This window comes from Poromitra crassiceps, assembly GCF_964638095.1.
Source record: "Poromitra crassiceps genome assembly, contig: HAP1_SCAFFOLD_247, whole genome shotgun sequence".
NCBI lineage: Eukaryota > Metazoa > Chordata > Actinopteri > Beryciformes > Melamphaidae > Poromitra > Poromitra crassiceps.
The window spans coordinates 240,001-251,320 of record NW_028152149.1 but is presented as its reverse complement, the minus strand read 5'-3'; the positions used below and the strand labels follow the sequence as shown (position 1 = coordinate 251,320).

Sequence of the window (11,320 nt, the reverse complement as noted above, 5' to 3'; positions counted from 1 at the left end):
TGTTTGATGAATATACACTAGCTGGTTCAAATCTCAGTTCACTGCATTGGTGGAATATGCAGGTAACAGTGCAGGGCTAACGAGGCTACTATAATACATACCCTAATATTATTACTTATCTGAGAAACAAAGTAGGGTAACGAGTTACGGTTTTAACCCTCCTGTTGTGTTTGTGTCACGTTAATTAATTATGTGTTCCCGGTCCAAAATGACCACCCCATTATAGACGATTATCCATACGATCACCTACTGTAATGTTGTGTTAGATTTTGCTATTGACATTTCTTGTGGACATGGACATTACAGATTATATGTGTATATTTATCTATATTTTTTTACTATATCAAATACCCAGATTTTAACAAAGAAATGTATTTATTTTGAAACCATTTCACATTTTTGAATAGTGGCACAAAATCTATATACATCTGTGTGTGTGTGTGTGTGTGTGTGAGTGTGTGTGTGTGTGTGAATTTATGACATCACTGATGATGTCATCAGTGACTGATAACGTACTAATCTAAATATGATGATTAAATATTGCATGCTAAGGCAAGCTTACTGAATGACACTAAAATACAACAGGACAAATATAAACTGCAAACGCCGTAGTGAATGTGATTAACGCAGAAGCAGGAGGTTGTGGGCGGCTTGCAGCTTGCACGTCAGGTGGGAACTTAGATGGAAACATGGAAGTGAACCCAGGGGAAAACGAACACAACATGTTGATATACTGAAAACAACTAGAACTTAACTGACACCTCAGCTGACACAGGCTTTTCACCCTCAACCTCACTCAGCAGCTCAAGCTGACTGGTTTATCTCTCCCTGCACAATAGGTGAGACTTGAGCAGGTGGAAAATATATTACTTAGAAAAATTGTTTCCAATACAATTTCCCTGGGAAGTGAATGTTTTGGTTCAACTAAAAAGCTGTCAAAAGAGCAGAGTGTTCAGTGAAAAAGGCTGGTGAAGGCAGTTGATAGAATGCTCGCTTGAAACTTGACTTGGACTTGTGACTAAAGACTTGAGACTTGACTTGGACCCTAGCTGAAAGACTTTATACTTGACTTGGACCCTAGCTAGCTGCAAGACTTTATACTTGACTTGGACTTGCAAAAAATGACTTTTGAGCATCTCTGCCTCACATATTTTTTGAAAGGGAAGTCACAATGACAATATCACTTATGCAGACGTGATATCATCAGTTACTTTTGGTGTGACAATCAGTGATGTCAGAAATCACTGATGACATGTACACACCGATGATGTAATATATCTGTAAATGTGCTATCATTGTTTACTCTACCTGATGTTTGTATATTCATTATCAAAAACAACAACAACAACAACAACAATGATGTCATAGACATTGTGACATATTCAGTGTTGTCATAAATCCAGCCTATTAATTGGACAACTCTTGCTCAAATGATCGTTCAATACACACAATATTGGCTTCACTGAGATTTAGAGAAATATTTAAATTAAGGCAATTAATCTTGGTAGCCAATTAGGCTTTCTTAATACTTTCAAACTGACACCTGTCAGTATTTATCTTTTTGCCATTTTGCTCATGAAAGTCAACATGCTGCCACACAGACTTCAGACTTGACGGAGCGTTCTAAGTTTCAGAATCCAGCTGGGCTCACTGGAGATGTGATGACCTGAGATCAAACTTTTCTCTAGTCGTCAAACAATGCAAAATAAAAAACAGACCATCCTACCATTTAGTAGATAACAGACAGCTGAAATCACATTTTCTCAACTCCACAATGTGGTCACTTTTTGTAGCGCAGAAATATGTGTCACAAGCGTTGATTTCTATCACTCAGTGTGTATTTGGCATTTTACAGTCAGACGTGATATCTTGCCTTGGTGTTGTAAATAAATCAATCCAGCTAGCATTTTGTCTGTGTTTGTGTGAAGGTGTTCTACTATGAGTCAGTCTGAGGAAACAGAGGAGGGTCTTCGTCCCTCTAAAACCACTCTGTCTGGAGAACATGACCAGATCACAGCTAAGAGGTAAGATGAGGATCTCGAAAACGGTCCCTAACTGTTCTCCATGTCAGAGCTCAGCAGTGACATCATTACAGCAAAACAGTGACATCACTACAGCTCAACAGTGACATCATATTCAAAGTAAAGCTCTGTTTCTGTTGTGTTGAAGCCCAGTCCAGGAGAGACCAGACTCCCCTGGACCCAGCAGTGTGTCCATGGAGAGTGACCGGTCTATTTGTTTGAAAAGAAAACGTCTTTCTGAAACACAGTAAGTCAACATAATGTTACATAATGTTAGCATTAACAAATCATATAAAAACACAAATCCTTGTGAAGAAGAGTAAGATATTAAGAATAATATTGTAATAAACCTTATGATATGGAGTGAGGCCAATTCAGTATAGCCAAGTATACAACGGAGACAACGGATGGAAACTAGCCTTGTGCTAAATCCGGCGATTTTTACACTTTTATTATGTTCCAGATGTTTTTATCTGTTCCATGGTTATTGTGTTCATTAATTTTGCATTGTCCCGTCGAAATAAATAAATCAAAAGTAGAGTTGGCTGCCACCATCTTTAAACCGGGATGGTCCGGAGTCATAGATCTGAGGTTCATCCAACACACAACAACCATGTAGAAAAATACGTTTTATTAGAAATTCATATTACTGTACATGTGCTACACCCTGTAAACCAGTGCTAAGCAGAGGTGGAACAAGTACAAGTCTTCTCTTTCTTTAGGTCCGTTTTCTTCTGGGGTGAAGTGTCAGGCTTTTGATGAGATGACGCCATCGGTAAACCCAAGTACAAGTACTCAAGTACAAACTTGAGTACTGTAATTTCTTTTTTTTAAGCATTTGTACTTACAAGTACACAAGTACAAACCTGAGTAGTTTCTTTCTTTTTTTGTACTTTTTAAAGTTTTCTTTATAATGCTATACTTTTTACTTCAGTAATTTACGAGTAGCCTAAATTCAGATTTTTGTTTTGCACACCATACTATCAAAACAGAACTAACAGGTCCACAACTTCAGTTGACAAACTGGTAGCTCGTTCAGTGCAATTGTCAATTAAATAAATCGCGCTCAAGACTGGCCAATTGAGAGACTCATTCTGAAGGAGTGGAAGTCCCACTCTCCCAATGATCCAATTCAGCAGCGGAGAGTGACGCTTACGAAGAGCAGTCCGCCATCATGGGAGGGGCCGACATTGGGGTCATGTGAGCGGGGTAGAGAAGCAGGGCGAGCCACCACAGTCTTCTGCCTCGCCGGCATCACAGCGTTGCTCAAGTTCAGGGGAAGTTGATATGAGCCCAACGCCGCCACCGTCGTACCGTGGGGGAGGGCCCTGCAGCTACTGCAATCTGGCAAGTCCGAGAATGTCTACAGGCGTGTTCCGGGCAGAGGCATTGGCCGCACGCCTGATGATGAGGGAAAGTCATCGCGATAAGCCCGGGACAACTCAGGGTGTATTCAGCGATGTCGGTGTCAGATGATTTGAACTGGTGACGTCTGGTCAAAATCCTGCTTCACTTGAGGTTAAAACTGTCTTTTGTCAATCCTGTTTCCATCAGGATGCAACAGGAGAGAGCAGACTCCCCGGTACCCAGCTGTGTGTCCATGAAGAGTGACCAGTCTATCGAGCTCCCTTTTACCTTCAAAGATGGACAGCACTCTGCTGAGAGGTAAGAATTTAAAAACACACAAGTTTATTATTATTATCCATCTCTCCTGAGAAAAGGCATCAGGTTCAATGTTCCCAGGGTCCAATGTTCCCCAGGCCTAAATCATGTGCTCTCCCAGGGTTCAATGTTCCCAGCGTTGAACGTTTCCCATGCTCTATATATCTAAAATAATAAAGTTGAACTAATCTGTCTGTATCTTTTATGCACGCCCACACCCCAGGTCCGATTGGGCTGAAAATTTGCCCATGGGTAGTTTGTGTCCTGGAATCACCTGGAAACGCCTGGAACATCCTGTAAAATCATGAAAAGCACTTCCCCAGGTCGAATAAAGTTGAAAATATTGCTTTATGGCTACTTCTGGTAACCAAGGCAACGATAGCACATAAAGAAGCGCAAACCTTTGAGCCCAAGATGTAGTGGTATGCCGACTTCATGCCCCTGTTATGTAACCAGCCTTTTTCCTGTTCCTCCTCCTCCTCTCTCTTTCTCTCTCTCTCTCTCTCTCTCTCTCTCTCTCTCTCTTTCTCTCTCTCTCTCTCTCTCTCTCTCTCTCTCTCTCTCTCTCTCTCTCTCTCTCTCTCTCTCCTGCTCCTGGATCCCTGCTAACACCTTCTCCCTTTTCCCCATCACCTAAGCAGTGACACGTGGAGTTAATTGGCCCCTGGGCTTAAATTCAACTGGAAGAGCAGAGTGACAGAGTGATCACAGAGTGGCAGATCCTGCTTCACTTGAGGTTAAAACTGTCTTTTGTCAATCCTGTTTCTATCAGGATGCAACAGGAGAGAGCAGACTCCCCTGTACCCAGCTGTGTCTCCATGAAGAGTGAGCAGTCTATCGAGCTCCCTTTTACCTTCAAAGATGGACAGCACTCTGCTGAGAGGTAAGAATTCAAAACAGATGAGTATATTATTATCCATCTCTCCTGAGAAAGGGCATCAAATCATCATATACTGTATACAATGGATTTGGCCCTTCATACTCTGTTCAATTACAGTAGTTTCCTCTTTCAAAATATCACATTCAATAATCAGAGCTGCTGTTGCTGATGTACAGCATGTAACAATGTAGCTTGAAAACTCACAACCGACGTTAAGCCAGTCCTTGAAATTTGTATGTTTCCCAAAGGAATGAATAATAATGATACTAATACTAATAATACTAATACTAATAATACTAATACTAATACTAATACTAATAATACACTTTATTTATATAGCACATTTCAAACATAAATGCCAATCAATGTGCTTTACAGAAAGATAAAATAGTTGAATAAAATGACAGCAAAAACACACAAAACAGTAAAAAACCCAGAATAGTGGTAAAATGAGAAAAACATAATAAGCATACAAATTAATGACAGGAAATATGGTACATATGATGACAAATTGTCAAGATCTCCTGGAAGACTATTTTCAAGGCAGTCAGTATCGCTTCTTACTGGGCGTTGCTATTTTACAATTATCTGTGAGACTGTGTTGGATATTTCCGTCCAGAATTCCGGATATTCCGACCTGAAAGTGTGACCCACGTCAATCATGCAGATTCGTAAGATTATTTTCTTCAAGTTAGAATTGCTCTTCTTCACCCTGCGTTTCTGCAGGAGTCCAGTCCAGCAGGAGAGGCCGGACTCCCCTGTACCCAGCTGTGTGTCCATGAAGAGCAACCAGTCAATATTGGAGCCTATAAAATTTAAAGATAAATATCCTTCTGAAAAGAAGTAAGTCATTATTTTCTCTGTATTTTACAATTAATGAAAAGATGAAATTATCTTCTTTATAAGGACACAGATACCTTCATGTTTATATCAGGATCCAGCAGGAGCTACTGTAGAGACCAGACTCTCCTGCACCATGTGTGTCCTTGAAGAGTGACCAGTCTGTGGGTCACTATACTGAAGAGGAATCAACTCATGAGATATAGATTTGGTCCGGCCCTTCATAATCAGGGATGTGATATTTCCGGATTAATCCAGAATTCCGGATTTTCCAACCTGAAAAAGTGACCCACGTGAATGGTGCAGATCTGTAAGAATTTACAGGGGGCGAGTGAAATTGAGAGGATCTGAGAACATCTATAGGCTGAAGTGGCTCATCTCAATGTTCCCTGCATTGAATGTTTCCCAGCTCTATAACTAAAATAATAAAGTTGAAGTCATCTGTCTGTATCTTTTATGCATGCCCACACCCCAGGTCCGATTGGGCTGAAAGTTTGGCCATGGGTAGTTTATGTCCTGGAAAACACCTGGAAACACCTGGAACGTCGCACACCTCACAGCAGCGGGAGGAACTTTTCTAGTCAAGATCATGGTTCACTTGAGGTTAAAACTGTCTTTTGTCAATCCTGTTTCCATCAGGATGCAACAGGAGAGAGCAGACTCCCCTGTACCCAGCTGTGTCTCCATGAAAAGTGACCAGTCTATCGAGCTCCCTTTTACCTTCAAAGATGGACGGCACTCTGCTAAGAGGTAATAATTTAAAACAGATGAGTTTATTATTATCCATCTCTCCTGAGAAAGGCATCAAGCACTGCTTGAGTTGAGATTATTTTCAGGAGAGCTTCGTGAAATGAACGAATGTCTTGAAGAATTACTTGAAGATGTACTTAGTGCTACGACCTAATTCTCAATGTTATCTCCACAGAGTTCAGCAGCAAAGGAAAGAGGATCCCAGTGGTCAGTCTGCCCAGAAGCATCAAACAGACCTGGGATCCATGTTTATGGTGTCTAAATGTACCACAACAAATTGCCAACACCAACTCAAATCTCATCTCAAGAAGTTGTTTCAGTGTTTGTTCGAGTGGCTTGATAAAGAAGGGAACCCAACACTTCTGAATCAGATCTACACAGAGCTCTACATCACAGAGGGAGGCAGTGGAGAGGTTAATGATGAACATGAGGTCAGACAGCTTGAAACAGCATCCAGGAAACCAGTGAGACCAGAAACAACAATCAAATGTGAAAACATCTTTAAACTCTTACCTGGAAGAGACAAACCAGCCAGAACATTGATGACAAAGGGAGTGGCTGGCATTGGGAAAACAGTCTTAACACAAAAGTTCACTTTGGACTGGGCTGAAGACAAAGCCAATCAGGACATACATTTCACATTTCCATTCACTTTCCGACAGCTGAATCTACTGAAAGGGAAAAAGTACAGCTTGGTGGAACTTCTGCATCTCTTCTTTCCTGAGATCAAAGAAGCAGGAATCTGCAGGTTTGACAAGTTCCAGGTTGTGTTCATCTTTGACGGTTTGGATGAGTGTCGACTTCCTCTAGACTTCCAGAACAATGAGATCCTGACTGATGTTACAGTGTCAACCTCAGTGGATGTGCTCCTGACAAACCTCATCAGGGGGAAACTGCTTCCCCTTGCTCGCCTCTGGATGACCACACGACCTGCAGCAGCCAATCAGATCCCTCCTGAGTGCGTTGACGTGGTGACAGAGGTGAGAGGCTTCACTGACCTACAGAAGGAGGAGTACTTCAGGAAAAGATTCACAGATGAGGAGCTGGCCAGCAGAATCATCTCCCACATCAAGACTTCACGAACCCTCCACATCATGTGTCACATCCCGGTCTTCTGCTGGATCACTGCTACAGTTCTGGAGCATGTGTTGAAAACCAGTGAAAGAGGAGACCTGCCCAAGACGCTGACTGAGATGTACATCCACTTCCTGGTTGTTCAGTCCAAACTGCAGAACGTCAAGTATCACGGGGGAGCTGAGACAGATCCACACTGGAATCCAGAGAGCAGGGAGATGCTTCTCTCTCTGGGAAAACTGGCTTTTGAGCAGCTGGAGAAAGGCAACCTGATCTTCTATGAAGCTGACCTGACAGAGTGTGGCATTGATATCCGAGCAGCCGCAGTGTACTCAGGGGTGTTCACACAGATCTTTAAAGAGGAGCGCGGGCTGTACCAGGAGAAGGTGTTCTGCTTTGTTCACCTGAGCATTCAAGAGTTTCTGGCTGCTGTCTACATGTTCCATTGTCACACAAACAGGGATAAGAAGGCACTGAAGACATTCCTGGGAGAAGATAAAAGAAGAGATGGAAGAGAAAGTAGATATGACGATGGTGAACAATCCCTGGATATCTTCCTGGAGAGAGCCATGGACAAATCCCTGGACAGTAAAAATGGCCACCTGGACCTCTTTGTCCGCTTCCTTCATGGCCTCTCACTGGAGTCCAGCCAGAGACTCTTAGGAGGCCTGCTGGGTCAGACAGAGTGCAGACCAGAAAGCATCCAGAGAGCCATCAACAACCTGAAGTGGATGAACACCTCCAGTACCGCTCCTGACAGAAGCATCAACATATTCCACTGTTTGATGGAGATGAACGACCAGTCAGTACATCAGGAGATCCAACAGTTCCTGATTTCAGAAACTAGACCAGAGACGGAACTCTCTGAGATCCACTGCTCAGCTCTGGCCTACATGCTGCAGATGTCAGAGGAGGTTCTGGATGTGTTGGACTTGGAGGCGTACAACACATCAGAGGAAGGACGATGGAGACTGATCCCAGCTGTGAGGAACTGCAGGAAGGCTCGGTTAGTTAGTCATTTCAAATTATACAATGTAAATCATTATATGTATTATATGTATTATTATTATTATTACTAGATCAATATCACATGCTTCATGTGCTCATTTCTAGCTTCTAGGTTGTGTGCTCATTCGTAACATGCTTCACACATGCCCAGTTGAGCAATTGTGCACCGCACCGCAACCCTCCGCCTTATTGTAATAGGGAGATGATTATTATTATTATTATTAGTAGTAGTAGTAGTAGTAGTAGTAGTAGTAGTAGTAATAGTAGTAGTACCGTATGCTGTATAGAATTTGATTGGTATGAGTCTCAGCTCTGCTTTGACAATCACTCACAGACCCCCAGTGTTTGGAGGACTAGAAGTAGGAAATACAGCAGCATTTGCGTTCCCCTATCTGAATCAAACATCCACATAAATTATCAAACCATTATGGTGTATCAGCAGACATAATTGTGTTTTTTTGTTTTGTTTGTGGCACAGTATGGGGTAGAAACGTTACTTTTGTAACATTTGTTGAGTATCAGTACTTTATAGTTTGGCTTCAGCAGCTGACCGAGCGGGACAAGAGTTTTCGGTGGAGCTGCACATTCTCATGACTGCACAATACACCTTTGTTACACAGCACTGAAGTCCTACCCTCCTTTCTTCTTGATTCAGATTGAGGGGATGCAGCTTGTCGGAGACTCACTGTGAAGTCCTGGTCTCAGCTCTGAAGTCCGACCCCTCCCATCTGACAGAACTGGACCTGAGTGGCAACAACCTGCAGGGTTCAAAAGTGACACTTCTCTCTGCTGGACTGGAGAGTCCACACTGCAGGCTGGAGACTCTCAGGTCAGATATCAATAATAGTATATGAATATTGTAATTTGAGGACATCTGTATACAGTAGAGTCATTCCATCTGAATTCAGACAAGATGTGGTTTTAGTGGCTTAGATCTCAAGTTCTCTGAATGTTGTTTTCACACAATCATTTTATGTATATTGAAATAATAATCATGAACTTAGTTGATGATATTCTCCATAGTTTTAAAGATACACGTGGACCCTATCTTACGCCCGGTGTAAGGCCAGGGCAAGCGTTCTCGTTGCTAGTTTCTAGCACTCAAAATCTCCTTTTCCCCCCTTTCAATTACCACTGGGTGACTGAAAAAAGGCCTTTGATGGACCCAGTGGTAATTAAAAGAAAAAAATCTAGATTCTGAGTGCTAGAAACTAGCAAGGACAATGCTTGCCCTTGCCCTTGCACCGGGCATAAGATAGGGCTCACAGACTCCAAAGTGGCCTTCCATCTATGAGGGGGGGAAGGGGAGGGGGGGTTTGATGTGAGAGCATTGGAGGCAATCAAGGAAGTAAAGATCAGATTTTTATTACTCTAATTACCCAGAACCAGAGCAATTTAGAGAGAGTGGTGTCAGCGGAGGACCAAAATGCGTGACTCATTAGCCAATGAACAGCCAGGAAGGGGTCTCGCGCTACTTTTGAATGCTAAAATAAAGCTGATAATGTACAATTTGATAAAAATCCATTGGAGTCCATTGGAGTGAATGGAGACTCTTCTATAGACTCTTCTATATACACGGCTCTGCTTGATACCATCTGAAAATATTGTCCCAATAAAAAGTGGATTCTGAACCGTCCTTAACTAAACCTTTATGTATTTAAATTACTTGGCATTCAGGGTCCAAACTGTAGAATTAGAATCTGGTCAGTTACAGATTCTGTTCAAGAAAAATTGACCAATCCTGAGACATGTCTGACAACCTCTCTGGTTTCAGATGGAAAGACTCTATAAGGCCGGCATGATGCTGATCCACACTGACAGTCCTGCTGAGGTCCATTGGAGTATGAAACAATGGATTGTTGAAACCTTTCAGGAATATATTATTTTAGCTACTTGCTTTGTTCTTTATTCAGATTGAGTGGCTGCAGTTTGTCAGAGAGTCACTATGAAGTCCTGATCTCAGCTCTGAGGTCCAACCCCTCGCATCTGAGAGAGCTGGACCTCAGCAACAACGACCTCCAGGGTCCAGCAGTGAAACTGTTCTCTGCTGGGCTGCAGAGTCCAGACTGCAGACTGGAGACTCTCAGGTGAAACCAGGTTACAGTTTTTCTCAGCTGATTCAAGACATTTCTCCAAACTAAAGGTTCCTTCTCTCAAAACAGGGTTCCTGAATCTGCAAAGGTCGCCCTGCAGGTTTTACATGAGGATTTGAGTTTTATTGATGCAGCTTCACAGGGGCGTAGGCAGAAATTCAATTATGGGTGGGCCTGGATAAAATTGGGTGGGCCTGGATAAAATTGGTGGGGCAATTGCATGACGAAATTTTGTGTAGGAAGCGCGCAAAATTCCTAGATGTCATGAAGTCAAGTCGACCTACAAGTCAGGACAGAACAGGGACGAGGATCCCACCTCCCAGTTCGAACACGGTCACAATTTCCCTGGTCTCACTGAGCTGCTCTCGGCTCCTTGTTAGGTTGCATTGAATTACTTACATGATGTGTGGAAGCTCTATTCATTAAAAAAATGTGTATTGGGCAACGGTAAATTATAACATTATCATGATGTGTTCAAATGTAATCTTACAAAATGTAATTTTTGGTGATAAACTGAAATAAATACAGTTGTTGGAAGGAGATTTTTTTCAGAGCAATATCAAATTATTATGCTGTTTAATTTCCTAACACTAGCAGCTGATCATTCATAATTAAAACTACTAAAGCCAAGATTTTCTTTAGTAAAGCAAAAAAAAAAAAAAAAAAAAAATCCTAATAACTTTATATAGATGACAGATATAGACTAGATGACAACAACAAAGTAAAAGAATAACATTTAGAATTTTCGATGGCTCAGGGTGGTTGAAATTATTTTTCTGGACTGTTCCTGGTTATTATTCCCAGTTATTATTTAAACCCACTTGTTTTTACAGTGTTTCCTAATTCAGATTATTTTCCTTTTTATGTCTCATTGTGCAGCATAATAAAAGCATGTGCCATTTGATGGATTTATTTATCCAATCACCTTACAGCACCATGTAAATCCACTGGGACCTGCTTTAGATTAGGACCTCATTAATACAGTCTGTCAG

At 41.8% G+C, this 11,320-nt stretch overlaps 1 protein-coding gene across 1 annotated transcript in view; it reads left to right on the top strand.

The window, feature by feature from the left end:
• Positions 1 to 1,938: 1,938 nt before the first annotated feature.
• The window catches only part of LOC310770843 (uncharacterized protein), a gene marked incomplete at its 5' end in the record, with an annotated part of 12,877 nt that continues 3,495 nt past the window's right edge, over positions 1,939 to 11,320 (top strand). The window contains 9 exons of the mRNA XM_083663550.1: positions 1,939 to 2,024; positions 2,170 to 2,268; positions 3,576 to 3,686; positions 4,456 to 4,566; positions 5,290 to 5,406; positions 6,043 to 6,153; positions 6,329 to 8,233; positions 8,891 to 9,064; positions 10,149 to 10,322. Of these exons, the coding sequence (XP_083519676.1) occupies positions 1,939 to 2,024; positions 2,170 to 2,268; positions 3,576 to 3,686; positions 4,456 to 4,566; positions 5,290 to 5,406; positions 6,043 to 6,153; positions 6,329 to 8,233; positions 8,891 to 9,064; positions 10,149 to 10,322 (2,888 nt within the window). The remainder of the gene's footprint in view (positions 2,025 to 2,169; positions 2,269 to 3,575; positions 3,687 to 4,455; positions 4,567 to 5,289; positions 5,407 to 6,042; positions 6,154 to 6,328; positions 8,234 to 8,890; positions 9,065 to 10,148; positions 10,323 to 11,320) is intronic.